This window comes from Canis lupus, chromosome 18, assembly GCF_011100685.1.
Source record: "Canis lupus familiaris isolate Mischka breed German Shepherd chromosome 18, alternate assembly UU_Cfam_GSD_1.0, whole genome shotgun sequence".
NCBI lineage: Eukaryota > Metazoa > Chordata > Mammalia > Carnivora > Canidae > Canis > Canis lupus.
The window spans coordinates 55,347,056-55,364,054 of record NC_049239.1 but is presented as its reverse complement, the minus strand read 5'-3'; the positions used below and the strand labels follow the sequence as shown (position 1 = coordinate 55,364,054).

Below are 16,999 nucleotides of genomic sequence, written 5' to 3'. Positions count from 1 at the left end.
TGTGAGCTGAGTGTTCGCCTGTCTAGACTCCCAGAAGTGAAGGGTGGGGACGAGAGGCGGGTGCTCCTCCAGGCGGTGGGGGAGGGCCTTGGGGGGCACCTGAGAGCAGGATGTTCTGGGCTGCTGGCAGAGGCCCGACCTTCCCCCTCTGGGAGGGCACTCCCCTTCAGTTGCTACCGCAGGGGTGGGGTTGGATTAGTGCTTAGATGGGGATTGGAGCTGCGGCACCTGCTGGGACCCCACCAGCTGACCTCCCAGTAATCTTGTTCATGTGAGGGGGCCCCCTCGGCCCAGTATTTTTAAGAGGAGCCACCTGGAGACAGGGAGGGGCTGTAGAGAAGCGGCGGCTGCCACCCCAGCTGTTGGTTGTCCCACCCCAGCCTGGCTACGGACCCACAGTGTCCCTGCCCCTCCCGTCCCAGGCCCGTCAGCCCCTTGTGAGGGACTCACATCCCCTGTTGGAGCCCCAGACCCCCACCCCCGCCCAGCCACCCCACCACGCAGCTCCCTCCCGTGCTCTTGATCCTCTTCCCCACTTCCCAGAATCCGTGCTTTGACTCCTCCTTGGAGAGAGTGGGATGATGTCACTTCCTGAGGGGGGGAGGAGTAGGCACGACCCCGCCAGGCTAGCCCGCCCGCCAGCTTGCAGGGAGCAGCCTGGCAGCCGCTGGCTAAAGTGGCTGCACCAGGGAGACAGAGACAGAGGCGGCCCGGCCTGGACATGCCGGCGGGCCACCCGGCCCCACGGCCCCTCATCCAACCTGAGGGCCCTGCCAACTGGCAGGGGGACACTTGGTCACTTGCTTCCCGAGTGATGCTGGTCTCTGAGGACACTTGCTTTCCCCGGAGCTGCCACCGGGGAGAGGAGGACTTGCCGCCCGCCTCTGAACCAGGTGCCGTGTAAGCCTCTGGGCCTGGGGGCAGGTGCCCACCAGTGGGGTGCCCACCCCCACAGCAGGGGTTCCTCTGCACAGTTCAGCCCAGGTGAACTGGAGCCCCCCACCAATATCTCCTAGACCAGCCTCCCCGGGGGGAGCCTTCTGGTCTGTAGTGCTGCCCTTGTTCCTAGGGCTCTGGGGCATGGGGGCCCTGGACTCCTGAGTGCTCCTTCTGAGCTGGCCTGTGGCTAATTTGAATTCAGCAGCTTCAGAGAGTTTTGAACTGGGCAGCAAAGGCTGAGTGGCTCGAGGTGGGCATGGGAGGTATGTTGCCAGGAGGACGGGACATCCTGCAGGACTCATTCACTGCCCTTCCAGCAGAGGGGCTGGGTGGCCCCAGTCACACCCCTGCCGTGGATCCCAGCTGTGTCCCTCCCTACCAAGAGGCATAGCTGTGGTTGGGCATCTGTCTGATGAGTGTGAAATCAAGTCATAGAGCATACTTCCTGGGGTCCAGCCAAGCAAGAAACTGGACCTCATTCAACAGATCTTTACTGAGCACTTGCTATGTGCTGGGCACTCTCCTGCCTCCATACTTGCTAGATCCATGCATGCCCTTACCCTCATCTCCCCCAAGGTCTTCTGCCTTCTACCGGTCTTAATCGGTTTGTGCTGAGGGACTGGCTCATGCTTGGTGTGGGAAGCCCCCACCCTACCCCCAAGGACTACATGCACTCGGCTGGGTCTCCTTAAGAAAAGGCAACAGCGGAGCTGGGGGCTCCCCTGATCCATGTAGGAGGCAGAAGGTGAGCCCAGGTCTTTAATGGAACTGAGCAGTTACTGTTGCAGTAACCCCAGGGAGAGCCGATCCCAAAGGGCTGGTGCCAGTCTTTGGGGGCAAGAGTCCCTCAGGGTTAAGTCCTCAGGGGAAGCCCGTCTCTGGCTGCTAAGGTTCTTTATATTGGCTCTGGGGGGCAGACGGGGTCGGAGGTGGGTCTTGCCCAGGCATGGATCAGCCTTTCCAATAGCCTGGAAGCACCTGGGCTGTGGGGCCTGAGAGATGCTTGTGTACTGGGCACACCTGGCTAGGACCGTGGTGGCCCTGGATGCCACAGCAGCCCAGGCAGCCACAGGGTCCTCTGCTATCTTTCAGGAGGTGAGCACCAGGCCCGCTGAGCCTCTGCAGAGCTGCCAGCCATGCCCGGGATTGTGGTGTTCCGGCGGCGCTGGTCTGTGGGCAGTGATGACCTCGTCCTGCCAGCCATCTTCCTCTTCCTCCTGCATACCACTTGGTGAGTCTTAGGGCTGTCCCACAGGCCTGGAAGAAGGCTTTCTGGCCATTTGTCCTGACCCTGCCATGCTCCTGGCTCCTAGGAGTTGGTGTCTGGAACACACACCGATTAGGGAGATACCTGCGTGGAGCCCAGAGACCCTGCCTGACCACCACTGGACCTGGCGCCATCACTGGACAGGGCTGCCACTGCCCTCTCCCCACAGCTGGCAGCTGAGCTCCCTACTCTCACTTCCCTGTCCCTGGCTGCCAGTGTCCCCAGAGGCACCAGATACCAGGTGGATGGTGGTCCTGAGCCTGAAGCAGTTGAAGCCCTCCCCCTGCCGAGTCCTCCCAGCTGGCCAGGGACTGTGGGAGGTGCCCAGGCTGCCCGGCCCCCCTCATGTGTGCATCTCCCCAGGTTTGTGATCCTGTCTGTGGTGCTCTTCGGCCTGGTCTACAACCCAAATGAGGCCTGCTCCCTGAACCTGGTGGACCACGGCCGCGGCTACCTAGGCATCCTGCTGAGCTGCATGATCGCCGAGATGGCTATCATCTGGCTGAGCATGCGCGGGGGCATCCTCTACACGGAGCCCCGCGAGTCCATGCAGTATGTGCTCTACGTGCGCCTGGGTAAGGGCCACCCACCATGAATGGGGCTGCTCCAGACCACCCCCACCTCCTGCTCCTCTTGGGCTCCATCATTCACTCAGCCAACATTTGTGGGGTATATGCGATAGGCCAGGCCCTGGGCTGGCACCGGGTCCAGCAGCAAACCAGCAGACGTACTGGGCTTGTGTTCTAGACCAGGGGTGGGCAGACTGTGACCTGAGGGCCACATCAAGCTTTCCATCTATTTTTATAAATAAAGTATTATTGGAACCCAGCCACACTCATTCATTGATGTACTCACTTGTCTCTGGCTGCTCACGCGTGACTGCAGAGAGCTGAGTAGTTGTGCCAGAGCATAGGACCCACAAAGTCTAAAATATTTACTCCGGCCTTTACAGGAAGAATTTGTTGGCCTCTGTGCTTCTCTTCTGCTACTTTGAACTTCTTCCCCAAAGAGCCCCCTTTCTCCGGAAGCCCATCAGGGGGCCAGATCAGCTCCCTGGAGGGCCAGCCCATGTCTACTTTCCGGGCTTGGGTTCCAGCTGCCCCTCCCAGTCTTTCCTAGCAACACTTCTGTCCACTTCTAGGAACTGTGCTAAGCCTTTCCCCCTTATTAACTGAGGGAGGAGCATTATGGGTTCGCCTTTATGGATGAGGAATCTGGGCTCAGGGAGGTTAATTAGCTCCTTCAAGGTTACATGGCTAGTGTGTGTGTGTGTCAGAGCTGAGATTCGAACCCAAGATGTCTGTCTCCAAAGCCTGGACTCTCAGCCACCACAGGCACTGCCTCTGGAGCTGGGTCCCTAAGGCTGTCCCATGCCCCTACCCCACTGGCCTAAGCAGGGCTCCTCCCTCCTCCTGCCCCAAGGGCTGGAGCCTCCTTCTGGGAAATAGCAGTCTCCATGAGATGAACACTCTCTCAATTCTCTGCAGTCCTGTAACGCAGACGTTGTCACCCCATTTTACAGATGAGGAAGCGGAGGCCCAGGGAGATTAGGTAACTTGCCTAAGATATGTCTGATACCACCAGAGTTCATGAACATAATTCTAAAATCCTGAAAGAACAGAGAAATGCCTCTTTGTCATCTGCTTTTCCAGTCACCCTCTCAGGGAGGCGTTGGGGGCCCTGAGGGCACGTAAGCTAGCAGGACAGAAAGGTGGTGGGGCAGCCACACTCCCTGGGCCCCATCCACCATGAGGCCTGTGCCGGGGGTGGGGGTAGGGGTGGGGGGTCGGGGTCTGAGGCCCCTGCCACAGAGCTGGCTGGAGGCCCTGCGGCAGGAGGGGCCAGGTGGAGGTCCCAGGACCCTTCCCTGGCAGGCCAACCATGGCCGTCCTTCAGCCAGGGCCCTGCTCTCCTCGCAGCCATCCTGGTGATCGAGTTCATCTATGCCATCGTGGGCATCGTCTGGCTCACTCAGTACTACACCTCCTGTAATGACCTCACTGCCAAGAATGTCACCCTCGGTATGTCCCGCCAGCCCAGGGGTAGAAGGGACAGGTCAGTTTAGAGAAGGGGAAGCTCAGGCACCTACAGGGGGGCAGCGTCTGTGAGGATGCTGGGCAGGATGGTGGCTGAGGCTGTGGGCTTCATCCTGTGGTCTGCCATCCTCCCACAGGGGAACAGGAGTATGTGGGGGAGGGGGGGCAAGAGCAGACACAGCGGCCCAGGGCAAGAGTGGAGGGCCCCTCAGCTCCTCACCAGAAACCCCCAGAGCTGCCTGCTTATGTGTACCAAGGCTGGGCCTCGGGGGTCATGGCTCAGCATGGGCCAACCAGGTGGCCAGAGGCTGGGGCCAGGGGCTTTGGAGCCCTGTTGGTCCCCAGGAGCTGATGATGATGGGGAGGTTTCCATCTTGAGCCCGGGAGGTCACCCCAGCACCCCTGCCTCTTGCCTCCCACTGCTTCCCCCGCAGGGATGGTTGTCTGCAACTGGGTGGTCATCCTCAGTGTCTGCATTACTGTCCTCTGCGTCTTCGACCCCACGGGCCGCACCTTTGTCAAGCTGAGAGCCACCAAGAGGCGACAACGCAACCTCCGCACCTACAACCTTCGGTCAGTTGGCCTGCTGGCAGGCGGGTGCCCCGTGAGAGAGGTGCGGGCGGGTGGGTGGAGCTGGCCCCGGGCTTCCCACACCACCTAGCGACTTGTGTGGGCCATGGGCATCCGTTACGGTCTTAGCCACTCCCTGCCTCTGTTTCCCAGTCTGGAAAGTGGGAATAGTGGCAGCTCCTGTCTCACACTGCTACCACGAGATTGAAATAAAGTACGTGTTCATTAAATGGTGCCATTGTGACCCCTGGCACCATCTTCAGTGCTCTTAGCCACAGCAGTCATTGTAGCAGGAAGCATGCCTGAACCAAGCCAAGCACCGTGTGTACTAAGTGACAGCAGTTCTGGGATGAGGCTGTCAGCATCATCCCCATGATACAGACAGAGCTGGGACATGGAGACATTATGTGACTTGCCTGAGTGACACAGCTGGTATACAATAGGGCTAGGCTTAAGCCCGGGCTGTCTGGCTTTAGGATGCTTGCTCCTAACCACTCGGCTAGGCTGCCTCTAGGATTAAGGGGGCTGGAGAAGATTAATCAAGGAAGGCTTCCTGGACAGGCTAGGTTTTGCACGGTGTTTTGAAGGAAGGAGAACACTGTGCCATGGTGAAGAAAATGAGACTTACAGGGTCACAGTAATTCTTGTTTAGTGAAAGAAAAAGACTGGGGCGGGGGAGTGCTTCCGAGGGGGCATGGTGACTCTTGTTAATTGAGTTTCTACTATGACTTAGGTCCCGTCATGAGCCCTTTCCCACCATCAATCCATTGGATCTTTTCGCTGACCCTGGCGCCCTCAAGAGACTCTTCTACTGATGAAGGGTCCAAGCTCCACAGATGTTGGGTGCAGACCTGGCTCTCCCATCTCCAGGGCAGGGCAGTCCAGGGCCCTCAGCCAGGGCCCAGTGGGAACTCTGTTCACCCCACCCTCCTGCGGCTCTGCTTTCAGCTCCCCTCGGGGCCTCCACGTCAGCTTGGCATTGCAACCAGAGCCATACCCGCTCCTGGGCTGGCCACCTCCCAGCCCAAAATACCAGATCTTGGAGCCAAGGCCCCAGAGCTCATTTTCCCTCCCGGTGGAGCAGGCCATCAGCATTCATCCCATTTTGCTCATTCTGAGCATATGCCCCCACCTGACCTGGTTTCTGGGCTTCTGGGACCCTGGGACAAAAAATCTCCCCTCCCTGACTCTGGGTAATTGCCTTTGGGGCCCAGGGAAGCCAATGCCTTTGCAGTTGGGGGGCTGTCATTTTAATAAGAAAGTTTTCCTGTGGTTTCAGGCCCTGTGAGGCTAAGAGGCCTCAGAGCCCACAGCTCCCACCTGTTGTGTTTTCTTCAGCTCCCCGCAGGGGTTGGGAGGACAGCCTAGTCTGAGGCCTGGTGAGGGTGATCACCTCTCAGGCTGATCTCAACTGGTCTTCCCTTGGCTCTGAATCCAATAGTTTTTCTAACAAGGACATTTTTAAGCCTGCCTGCCCACCCTTCATCCTCTTCCAGGTTTGGGGACATGCACAAGCCTCATCGTGCCACACCGACAGGTTATTTTATCATCTGGAAGTCAGAAAGCTGCTTAAGTCCTGGCCCCTCTCTCCTTCCAGTGAAATCTGGTAGGGTTTGGGAGATGGGTTCCTCCCAGCTTTACTTCCTGGGAGCCTTGACCATGATCTTTGCAGGGGTGTCTGCCATGCCTTTGCTTTAGTGAGCCCCAGGGAAGAGGGGTGCTGGGTCCACGAGCTTGCTGTCCAGCTTCGGTATCTCTGCCTGTGTTCTCTGTAGCCTAACTGATGCATCAGGCCAAACCTGTCACTGGCTCCATCTGCCTCCTGGTGGGTGTAAGGAAGAGGTGGTGCAGGAAAGTGCACAGTCAGCACTTCCATCAGCCAGAGAGGCCTAGCAGGAAATACTCTCCAAAAGTTTAAAAGTCCATTCGATCAGGAAGGGTTAAAGAGTGTGATGCTCTGGGATGCCGGCTTGCCAGCATGTTTTTCCTTCATCAAGCTCTTGGCAGGTGGGATGTTGGTGTATGATGTAAGGCTGCCCGAATCCCTTAGAGCTGGTAGATTGCAGAAGCAGAAATTCCCTTGTACCCTCCTACCGTTTCCTAACCCCTCCTCTAGCCCTAGAAACTCTGTGGCCTTCCCTGTCCTTGGGGCCCACTGCCTTATGGAACCAGGGCTGTGTGAAGCAGCCCTTAGCTGCAGAAAGACGGCAGCAGGCTTGGGAAGGAGGGCCTGGCCTCTCACTCCTGACGGATACTAAGTGCCTTGCAGGCATTCTGGGCCACCCGTGCCTTCCCCTACTGACCACCAAGCATCAGCATCTGAAGGGACTGGAGGGAGGAGAGGGCACATGCCACAAAAGCAAACCAGCCTCTTCTCGTTCAATCTGGAAACTTAAGTATTTAATGTTGGGTTTCTTAAACTTCTGCTCAAAACACATGGGCTTCTGGGCACCCAGCATGGGAAGGGCTTCTGTGGAGAATTGGCCAGCAGCTCTGCCTTTGGGTGCAGACTCTTGGACACCTGACTCCGTGTCAGAGCAGCTAGACACATTGGGGCTGGAGTGCAGGAATGGACAGGCACCAGCCATGCAGGTGAAAGGGGCCCCCAGAGGCGGCCTTGTCCCCTCTGATGTCACAGATCCAAGGAGTTGGAAGATGGCAGAGCCCCCTGTGCCTCTTAAACTTTTCCCGAATACAGAAAGGATTAGGTATCTGAAATCCTTTCAAGGAGAGCATGCCTGTCCAACAGCTCTGCTCCAGCGAACTGACCGAGAGGCCCAGCACCCTGCTGGGGTATCCCAGGGCTTGGGTTAAGCCGTTGGACACCTGCACCACAGGGCAGCCCCCGATTTGGGCTACCACCTCTGAAGCCCCCAGGGAATGCAGGTGTTCAGTCCACCAAAGGTTGGGAGCATGGCTGACCGTGTGCCAGCCTAGGCCAACAGGGGTCCCCTCAGGGAGTGCCATGCTGGCTGACGTGTCACCTGCTCACTGGCCACCCAGCTTTGGCCAGGCCCAGGCCTGTTTTCTCCTAGACCCTCTGCTGGGGCACCATTGGTGTGATCCTGGGAACAGGCTGCCCTGTTCCCATCACATCTAGGGCATGGCTCTTCTGGTCCCGCCCTCTGACCTCACACATACCAACTCTCTCTCCATTTGCAGGCACCGCTTAGAGGAGGGTCAGGCCACCAGCTGGTCACGCCGGCTCAAAGTGTTCCTCTGCTGTACTCGGACGAAGGACTCCCAGTCAGTAAGTCGCATCCCCAGGCTCACATCCTGCTGTCAGCCACTTAGGAGCCCTCACTCCTTGGCAGAGCTGGGGGTGGGGGTGGGCAGGGCTACTAGAAGGGTACTGGGTTTTAAGCAGGAGCAAGGTGACAACCTGTTATCCACTGACCGACTCCCTCCAGCATGTGAAACAGCCAATCCCTTGCTTTGGCAGGGGGACGGACAAGTGCCAAGACTTTTCATCCACCCCCTGGGAACCCAGAGCCTAGTTTAGGAGAGCAGATACTAAAAAATCAGGGTGACCCATATGCAAAGCAAAGCAGCGTGTCACCAGCTGCAAATGCCTCTGGAAGATCTGTCGCAGCTGTCAGGTGCTGAGCCCCAGACACACACAGCTGGCACTTCATACCTGGTGCTCAGAGGAGGAGCCAGAGGGGCCCGGTCTGTCAGTGCCAGGTTCTCCAAAGGAAGGCAGGCTCAGCCAAGGGTGGCTCCTGGAGGGGAGGTAGGGCCCTTGGGGTCCTTGAGGCAGAGCCACTGGTGCTGGCAGGGCCCTTAGAGACCACCTAGTCCCTACGTTCACCTGCCCCTCGTTTTGCAGATCAGACAGCTAAGCCCAGAGAGGTGGTTGACTTGCTCAGAGTCCCACAGCTAGTTAGTGGCAGAGCCAGGGAGGTCAAGAGACAACTCCTCTAAGCCAAGACAGCAAGTGCCCTCCATGAAGCCATCGGAAGCCTGAGTGGCTCCTTCCCATCAGCAGCCTCTGGTGAGCTCTAGAGTGAGTAATCAGGTGTAAGAAATCCCCCCTCTCCCTGAAGGCTCCCTGGTGGGTGGAGAGGGGGGTCTAGGGGGATACATCCCCCTTCCAGGGCACAAGGCAGAGTTAAGGCTGATGTTAGTAGAGCTTGGAGAAAAGGCAGGACATTGCAGGGAGGGATGGCCCAGGATCTGAGTCCTGTCAAACACTGGCCTGGGGATCAGGTCCAGCCCAGAGCATGTTTTGATCACTCTGTGCTGTGTTGCTTAAAATTTGAATTGAGTGCCAGCATGAAAAATCAGGGCATTCATATACAGTTTCATTTTTCTGGATCTGGCAGTGTGGGCCCCTTGCGGGGCAGTCAGCCGGAGCGAGTAGTAGCTAGCTCCATTTGGCCTCATTAGGCCTTTGAGTTTGCAACCCCTGATTTTTCTTCTCTTACAAGTGCCAGGCACTCAAGAGCGAAACCCAGCAAGAGAACCACTTGCCATGAGTTTACTCCCATCACAGCCTCCCCTGACAGGTTAGGGAAGAGGCTCCAGACTTGCACTTGGACTCAGGTGGGAAGGATGCTGAGCACATGGACGGGCCTGGCTGCCTCTGCCTATGTGCCTCCTGCATCCTGCCCTGGGCTCAGGCTGGCCCGAGGACCAGGCTTATGGGGAAGCCAGAGGGGCCACTGACCCAGCCTCACAGCCTCCTCCAGTCACATCACGAGGGTCCCTGAGTCTGTAACTATGGGGAGCTGGGGGAGAGGGCCTGACACCCGGAAGCTCAGCCCTCAGGAGGCCTTTCAAGGTCACAGCCAGTGGGAGGTGGGAAGAAACTCAGCGTGGGGAGGCAGCAGCCAGGAGCTCAGTTTCGGCTTCTCTGCTAGAGAGAAAGGCGGAGGAGAAACAAGCCAGGCCGAGCAGGCCTTGATTCCTAGTGGCTTGGGAAAGAATAGGAAATGGCTCACGTTGGCATCTGTGCGTGGTAGGAGGTGATGGTGAGTGCTGTAGGAGCTCTGAGGACAGAAGAGGGCCGGGAGGTGGAGGACGGACAAGGTTGGTGGCTGTCCCAGACAGCTCTGGCCAGGTCTGCGGAGGCCAGGAGCCCAGGCTAGGACCCTCGGAGTCACGGCTGTGGAAGGCCACATGGGGTTGGGCCTGGCTTGTGCCGTGCAGGTGCCAGGGGCAAACTGGCACTGGGCCCGCGGCAGACCCCCAGCATGGAGGGATTCACGCCCCATCTCTCGCCCTCTTTCCGCTCCCCTGTCCCTGCTTCCCACCCCCCCATCCCCCCACCCCCCGCCCCGGACCTCACAGGACGCCTACTCAGAAATCGCCTACCTCTTTGCCGAGTTTTTCCGAGATCTTGACATCGTGCCATCCGACATCATCGCAGGCCTGGTGCTGCTCCGGCAGCGGCAGCGGGCCAAGCGCAATGCCGTGCTGGACGAGGTGAGCGCCCACCCTCCTCCAGGCCTCTCCCCACTGCCCTGCTGCCACTGCTCCTGCTCCTCAGGGTCCCTCAGGTTGCCCCCTGATGTCAGCTCCCCTTCCTCTCCCCCCGGCTCATCCCCTCAGCAACCCCTCCTGGCCTTGGCTTGAGCGACTTCCCTCTGCTGGGCCAGTCACAGGAAGCTTCTAACCACAGGGCCCTCCTGAATGATGCTCAGTGCTTCACCCTTCTGCACCTGCCTCCACCCCGACCCCAACACCCCAATCCTAGCTGAGGTCTCCTGGCATGCCCTACAAACCATGTGACCTTCAGCCTGGTCAGAAATGCCCCAGAAGCAGGGGAAGGGCGGGGGGGGAATTGATGCTTATGGTAGAAGGGGAGCAACTGGAAATGTGAGGAGACCTCAGATTTGAGAAGAACTAGAAACCACACCCTCCTTTGGGTGTTCAGGCCCTTGGGAAGCAGGCAGAGCCTGGGGGGCCTGGAGCACCTTTCCCAGCCACGCACCTGGACCCGGAGCAGCCACCTCCACGCATGGTTTTACAGGCGAACAACGACATTTTGACCTTCCTGTCTGGGATGCCAGTGACCAGAAACACCAAGTATCTCGACCTCAAGAACTCGGTTAGTCAAAACAGCCCGGGGCCCCTCTCCCTGTGCTGGGGTGGCCTGAGGAGAACACCTGCCCAATCCCCTGACAGTGCAGGCTACATCTGCTCCTCCGTGAAGCCTCCTGCAGCTCTCCATGGAGCCTGTCTCCTCAGTTCACACCCCTTCCCCCTGAGGACTGCCCCCATCACGTGGCTTCCATGGTCAGAGCCCTGGAATTGGCTTCCCCACGCTCAGCATGTTTGGTTCTGGCCCCTTGAGACTCTAAAGTGCCTCAAAGGGGTGAGCTGCTTATAGGGTTGCTGCTGCTGTCATCCTAAAAGGCAGCATGACATAACTCATTGGCTTCGAGCTCGTCTGAGCAACGGAACCTCTTCTCAGGCATCTGTACTAGAAACCCAGTGTTTCCCAGGGAAAGGTGGGGCCGGTCTTCTGGCCCAGGGAGGGCACTGTGTGGCCTGGGCTGAGACTGGCCAGCGGCCTTAGGAGCAAACTGATTCAGGGATGCATCAGCTCCGCCACCGTCACTGTGACCTTGAGCAAGTCCTCCATCCCCTCTGAGCCCGTTCCTGCATGGGTCATGGTGCTGGGCACACCTTCCACCCAGAGCTCTAGTGGGGAGGACCTGAGCCATTCTGAGTCTACTATCTCCATCGGGACTTAATAGGAAGGATTCCTCCCTTGTATCCAAATCTCCTAGAAAAGCCTCCAGTCTCTGCCTGTTCCCACCACCCAAGGCAGGTGTGTGTACCCCCGCTGCAGGTGGCCCAGTCCAGCTCCCGTGGGTCACTCTGGGCTCTCTCCCCACCTGAAGGGGGAGGGGGCGGAGGTGGGCCTCAGAGCCCTGAGGTGCTGGAGTCCCTGCCTGCCACTTGGGTAGATGGGCCAGCACCCCACCCTCCAGCCGGAGCAGCTCCGACCTGCAGGGAGGATAATTGCCTTCTCCAGCTTGTTCCTAAAGAGCAGACAGAGCTGGCCCGGGGAAGCTTCCAGCCCTCTGGGCCCTTATTAAGGTGATACTTATTGCACTTCAGAAGATGACTAATCACCTGTTTTAACTTTTACAAGGTGACTAATCCCCCCTAAGTGCAGGAGCCCTCCAGTGCCTGGCACGCCCAGGACACCTGTGCCTCCTGCCTCCTTTGGGCTGATGACAGGAGCCAACGGCCTCAGACACTGGGTTTCAAACTGGCGCCTTTCTCGGCAGAGATCCCAGTCGGCTCCAGATGTCCCTGGGGAACCAAATGAATCTCCCCAGCTTTGCAGACAAAGAACCTGCAGGCTGAGATAGGGTTGATGACTTATCCCATCACCCAGTGTCTACAGGGTCAGATACCCCCCAGCTGGAGGGCCCAGGGCCTCTCAAGGCTAAACTTCCCTTGCCAGGCTTGATTGTGGAGGAGGGGTGATTACCACTCACCCCTTCTCTAGAAAACAGGCAAGGAAATCGATCCAGTGCTCCGAGTGTTTTTCTGTCCCCAAATCATTAATTCTGAGGTTGGAGCATCAGTACAGGTCCCAGGAGGCTTCGTGCTCTGGTTGCATGGAGATAATTAGGGAAATGCAATTATCATCTGGAGGAGCAGCCCTTCCTCCAAAGCAGGAGCAGGGTCAGGCCTGCAGTCCTTGGGGAGGCTAGAAGGGCCACTCCCTCCTCCACCCAGGGGAGCCATTCGGCCTACAGGCCGTAGGCAGGAAGGGCAAGAGGTGACCGCCTTTGCCTCCTTTCTTCCAGCAAGAGATGCTCCGCTATAAAGAGGTCTGCTACTACATGCTCTTTGCCCTGGCCGCTTACGGGTGGCCCATGTACCTGATGCGGAAGCCTGCCTGTGGCCTCTGTCAGCTGGCACGGTCCTGCTCGTGAGTACCCCTGCCCCATCCTTCCAGCTGGCCAGCATGTGTGGAGGAGCAGAGGTCCTGAGGCTGGGCCAGCCTGTGTGAGAGTCTCCCGAGACAGACTGTGCCTGCCCCCACCTCCCCTGTGGTCTGAGGCCTGCATTGCTTCTCTTCCCCACCACCTCTGGGCCTCGACCTTTCTAGTTCTGCATTCTCCTTAGGTGGGGAAGAGCTCAGGCTTTGGGATCACACAGTATTTGGCTTGAATCCAGACTTTGTCACTTACCACCTTGGGCAGGTCACCCTACCTCTGCAAGGCTCAGTTTCTTGATCTGTAAAATGGGGCTGGCAATACATACCTCCTGGAGTTGTTTTAAGAGGATTCCATGAGAGTCACCCAGCCTCTGGCTCTGCTAGTTCCCTCCTGTCCCTATCTGCCCCACTCAGCCACTCCCCTCTACCTACATCCTTCTTTCTGCTGTTCCTGACCTGTGCTCTGCCTTTCCCAGTCCATGGAGGCCTCTAGAGGGCATCGAGAAGGCCCTTTAGTGAAAGACTTTGAAGCTCTTCACAGGAAATTGGCAAGGCACCTGCCCCAGACCTGCCCACAAGCCCCATCTCTGGGGGCCGGGTGGACCCCCTGCTTTCCTAAGTGGGCCAGAGGAGGGCACAGTTCCAGGAGGGGAACTGGGCTTGGCGTCTCCACTCTCAGCCCAGCCCAGCCCAGACAGAAGGAAGGCTCCCTGGCTTCCTGGTCGAGAAAGGGTGGCACCCCATCTGTGACACCCCTGCTGCCACTGGGGCAGCCATACCCTTCCTGCAGTGCTCTTCATTTCTGGGGAGAGCTGGGTGGCTCTTGGGACCTTGTTCTTCCCATCCCCCAGTGACTCACAGAGTGAGTGGACCACCCTCCCCATGCCTTTCCACAGCTGGCATTCCTCCCAGTGTCCTTGGGCATCCCTGCCACTGCTGAGGAGCTTCTCAAAGTGAACACCAGACCAGGAGTCTGGAGACCTGGGCTCTGATAGGCCCTGCTCCGTTACCACTGGGACGGTGGGGACAACATCTATGCAGGCAGTGTCTGTCCCGCCGGCCCGTGTGGTATTTCAGAAGCCAGGGAACGGCTGGTAAGCTGGGCACTCAAGGTGATCTGCAGACAGGAGGGATGCTGCTGTCCGTCAGCTTCCCAGGGCTTTGAGGAGAAAGAAGACCATCCTCGAGTCCTGGTGTCTGTCCCTGAAGACACCAGTGGTGGCCACATACCAACTGCCTGAGAAAAGGAGTTGCTCGCAGACCCAGGCCAGCCCCCACTTGGCCCAAGTCTGTGGGAGCAGCCCCAGTGTGTGTTGAAGTGGTCACCCGCCCCAGGCCCGGTAGCTTCCAGGGGCTGGAGTTTTCTCAGTGAGGCCTCTCTTTTTTGGGGAGTATGTAACAGTCCCTTAGGTACTGCTTGGGTGAGGACAAAGTTCTCAGCATCACCAAAACTCAGGATTCTTAATAAAAATCTCCGCTGTCCTCTCAAGACAGCGGCCTGCAAGGGCATGCTCTAGGTCTGGCTCCAGGGCCCGATCTGCTGGGTGCTGACTCCCCCTGGTGGCCTGAGGAGCAGCTGCACCCCAGCAGGGTGCCCCCTCCGATGCTCAGCTGTTCATTTGGAGGAACCTACTATGTGCCTGGGGCTGGGGCTAAAGCTATAAACCAAGCAGAGCAAACCCTGTCCCGTGGAGCCACTGCCGGGTGGGGAGGTATGGACAGTACACAGACCAGGACACATAGCCGGTAGGAGCCATGGACGCTTTGGGGAAAAACAAGCCGGGTGTGTTGTCAGGCTGGGGAACTCTGGCAGGGCGCTGGCTGTGCTAGAGAAGGTATCCAGGTGGACCTCACTACAGCATCTGAGCAGAGGCCCGAAGGAAGGGAGAAGTCCTGCCATGCAGTCTGGCCGAGGCATCCAAGGGCTGGTAGGAGAGCCAGTGTGGCTGGAGGGAAGTCGGGGTCAGTGAGCCAGAGCACTGGGGCCAGAGGGGGAAGTGCCATTGCCCCTTGCAAGGACTCCAGCTTTTACAGTGGTTGAGAAGGGCATCACTGTCGGGTTTTGAGTGAAGTGACGTGGCTTGACTTACATCTCAGAGGGTGACTCCAGCTGCCAATTGAGAATGTCAAGGGCAGGACACCTGGGTGGCTCAGTGGCTGAACGTCTGCCTTCAGCTCAGGGCGTGATCCTGGTCCTGGGATCGAGTCCCACATCAGGCTCCCTGCAAGGAGCCTGCTTCTCTCTCTATCTGCCTCTTTCTTTGTGTCCCTCATGAATAAAGAAATAAATAAAATCTTAAAAAAGAGAGAGAGAGAATGCTGAGGGCAAGAGTAGATGAGGGAGACCAGCCAGGAGGTCACCACAGCACTCCAAGGCAGAGATAATGGTGGAAGGGGTGGGCACGAGGGAAAGTGGTTGGAGTCTGTTCTGAATTTGAAGGCAGAATGAGCTGGTGACAGGCTGTGGGATGGGAGGTGGGACGAGGACCTGAAGCCAGCTCCAAGTACGGGGCTGGGCAATGAGCAGCCAGGCATGGAGGGCTCAGGGAGCATGCGGGGGGCGGGGGGGGCTGGTGGGGACTGGGACCTGGAAAGATGACATGGGGGCATCTGGAGGCTGGGAGCAGGGCAGGTGGTTCTGTAGCTCAGAGGCGGTGCTTAATGCCAGAGACAGTGTCACTGTGGCCAGGGATGAGCCAGGGAGGCCACCAGTGAAGGAAGAGCAATCCAGGGGTGAGGTGGGGAGAGGGAGAGGCCCACCAGGTCCCCTGCTGCCAGGAGGCCAAGTAGAGTGAGGACTGTGGGACTCCTCGAGGGAGGTTCGAGAGAGGCTGGTGGGGACAGTTGCCCCCGGGGCCTCTGAGCCCCCTGCCACCCCTTGCCAGGTGCTGCCTGTGTCCCGCGCGGCCCCGCTTTGCCCCAGGAGTCACCATCGAGGAGGACAACTGCTGTGGCTGCAATGCCATTGCCATCCGGCGTCATTTCCTGGATGAGAACATGACTGCGGTGGACATAGTATACACCTCCTGCCATGACGCGGTGAGGGGCCACACGTCCTCCCCAGCCTTTGTCCTCTGTGGTCACAGGGGCAGGTGGGGCTGGGGCCTGGCCCCCCTCCCTTCCCCACAGCCTGGCCTGCTCCCCCTCTGGGGCTAGGAAGTGGTCCCGGACCCTACACCCAGCCCCAGGGCTTCTCAGCCCAGCCTTCTAGGGGACGGGATGGAGGGACTAAGCAGTGAAGCACTGTGGGGGGGGGGGGGCGGGGGGGGCGGTCTCTGTAGACTCTGCAGGCAGGACAGCAGCCATCAGGTGGGAGGGGAGCTGAGAATGCAGGGTCGGCTGTGTGCCAGGTGGGGAGGGATTCCTTGGCCGGGAGACCTGCTTAGGTCACTGCCCAAGCCTGGCCCCATCCCAGGGCCATTTGGCTCACAAGCCACCCTCATCCTAGGTCTATGAGACCCCCTTCTATGTGGCAGTGGACCATGACAAGAAGAAGGTGGTGATCAGTATCCGGGGAACCCTTTCCCCGAAGGTATGCTGCCCATGGCTCCCAGCCCACCCCTCCCAGTGCCCAAGGGGTGTGCCTCTCCCTTTCTGTCCTCCTCACCCCACCCCTCACCTGTCCTCTCTCCACAAGGATGCCTTGACAGACCTGACTGGTGATGCCGAGCGCCTCCCTGTGGAGGGGCACCATGGGACCTGGCTGGGACACAAGGTACTCCTCCTTCGGAGCCCCTGAAGCCCCTTGCCTTCTCTCCTCCCCTGCCAGCACTCAGACCCATCCTGTCGTTGGGATGGGGGTTCCCCCGGGAGAGATGGATCAGAGGAGTCTGGATTCATCTAGAAGGTCCACTGTGCCCTCCCCCCCCCCCCCCCCCCCCCCCCGCACAGTCCTGCCCAGCCCAGATCCTGTCCCAGAGGAGCCTGAAGAGGCAGCTGGGAAGAGACTGACTTACGTTACACACACAACTCTTTTGAGCCTCAGCTTTATCACCTGTGAAATGGAAATGATGTGGTAAAGTGTCCACAGCCCCCACAGCCAGGTTGCTAGGAGGGCCAAAGGGGAAACAGTTGGGACAGGATTGGTGAGTCTCCAGTCGCTGGTTTTGCTGGTCTCTAAAAGGCCTCCCTCCCAGGGCACCTGGTGGCGCATTCATTGAAGCGTCTGATTCTTGGTTTCGGCTCAGGTCACGAGCTAAGGGTCATGAGACCCAGCCCTGTGTCAGTCTCCTCGCTCAGCACAGAATCTGCTTAAGACTCTCTCTCTCCCTCCCTCTGCCC

At 58.7% G+C, this 16,999-nt stretch overlaps 1 protein-coding gene across 7 annotated transcripts in view; it reads left to right on the top strand.

Annotated features, from left to right (window-relative positions):
• Positions 1 to 16,999, top strand: part of DAGLA (diacylglycerol lipase alpha) — a 61,520-nt gene that overhangs the window by 34,792 nt on the left and 9,729 nt on the right. For 3 of the 7 annotated variants that reach the window (XM_038564362.1, XM_038564361.1, XM_038564358.1), the window contains exons 2-12: positions 2,032 to 2,170; positions 2,570 to 2,781; positions 4,126 to 4,227; positions 4,677 to 4,815; positions 7,975 to 8,062; positions 10,105 to 10,239; positions 10,787 to 10,864; positions 12,585 to 12,709; positions 15,604 to 15,757; positions 16,167 to 16,250; positions 16,356 to 16,433. In XM_038564362.1, the coding sequence (XP_038420290.1) occupies positions 2,076 to 2,170; positions 2,570 to 2,781; positions 4,126 to 4,227; positions 4,677 to 4,815; positions 7,975 to 8,062; positions 10,105 to 10,239; positions 10,787 to 10,864; positions 12,585 to 12,709; positions 15,604 to 15,757; positions 16,167 to 16,250; positions 16,356 to 16,433 (1,290 nt within the window). In that variant the 5' untranslated portion in view covers positions 2,032 to 2,075. Of the gene's footprint in view, positions 1 to 596; positions 894 to 919; positions 1,685 to 2,031; positions 2,171 to 2,569; positions 2,782 to 3,693; positions 3,758 to 4,125; positions 4,228 to 4,676; positions 4,816 to 7,974; positions 8,063 to 10,104; positions 10,240 to 10,786; positions 10,865 to 12,584; positions 12,710 to 15,603; positions 15,758 to 16,166; positions 16,251 to 16,355; positions 16,434 to 16,999 lie in introns of those variants that run through there. The other 4 variants (XM_038564359.1, XM_038564360.1, XM_038564363.1 and 1 more) reach the window with 4 other exon arrangements.